The 795-nt window shown below is 47.5% G+C and overlaps 1 protein-coding gene across 1 annotated transcript; it reads right to left on the reverse strand.

The window, feature by feature from the left end:
* Nucleotides 1–210: 210 nt before the first annotated feature.
* LOC109509063 (endoplasmic reticulum aminopeptidase 1-like) lies at nt 211–744 on the reverse strand. Its single transcript, XM_019858985.1, has one exon. The coding sequence runs from the start codon at nt 708–710 to the stop codon at nt 228–230; it is 483 nt and encodes a 160-aa protein (XP_019714544.1). The 5' UTR covers nt 711–744; the 3' UTR covers nt 211–227.
* Between the last annotated feature and the right edge of the window lie 51 nt (nt 745–795).

Below are 795 nucleotides of genomic sequence, written 5' to 3' on the forward strand. Positions count from 1 at the left end.
AAAAAAAAGTGGCGGGGAAAAAAAAAATTGTCATACAGTTAAACAAATCCTAATGGACTAAGTATATAAAACAATCAAATGTTCTGCCTGTAATTTAGGATTGGATTATTCTGCCAATTATCGGAATCCATATCAGTTTCAAAGGATCCGTATTGGTCAGGGCCGACATATCACCATTGCAAAAGCCCCCCACCCCAAAAAACGGACTGAAAACCATATACTAAGGCTTACCGGAGCTCCCCGCTGCTGGTGCGGTAGCTGCTCTTATAAAAACCGTGGAAGCTGTCCGAGAGGTTTGCGGCAAACTCCATATGAACCTCGTAGTCCCGCCCTTTGGGGATCACCTCATGTGAGAGCAGGGCAAGCTGCTGGTAAACAGAATTCTCGATAACCTCAAGAGACCTCAACCCCTCGGACGTCTTGAGCTTCACGTTGAAGGTCTTCAACTGCTTTGCGTGTAAAATGATGGCTTTGGTCTCTTCGAGTACATCCAGCTGGATGCGAACGACTCCGGTGAAGCTCAGAGTGGTCAGGTTGGGGTGAATTGTCAGGTCGTAGTGCACGGGTACGACCGTTTGGGGGAGTCTCATATGAAGCCAGGGGAACGGCTGAGCACCGTTGATGTCACGCCAGTTTAAATGTGGAAGCTGTGCCCCCAACGCCTGGCCGAGGTAAAGAAAGACCACCAAGCAGAGAGGAGCCACTAACATGGTGGCTGTTGAAACATGAACCCACCTGTTGGAATAAAAATCAACCACAATCACACAAGAAATGCGTTACCGGTCTTTTTTTTTT

The sequence above is a fragment of the Hippocampus comes genome, unplaced genomic scaffold (assembly GCF_001891065.2).
Source record: "Hippocampus comes isolate QL1 unplaced genomic scaffold, H_comes_QL1_v1.1 C16751622, whole genome shotgun sequence".
In the NCBI taxonomy this organism is placed as follows: domain Eukaryota; kingdom Metazoa; phylum Chordata; class Actinopteri; order Syngnathiformes; family Syngnathidae; genus Hippocampus; species Hippocampus comes.

Excerpts from the sequence above, each read along its gene's own strand:
- LOC109509063 (XM_019858985.1), bottom strand. The coding sequence starts at position 710 with ATGTTAGTGGCTCCTCTCTGCTTGGTGGTCTTTCTTTACCTCGGCCAG.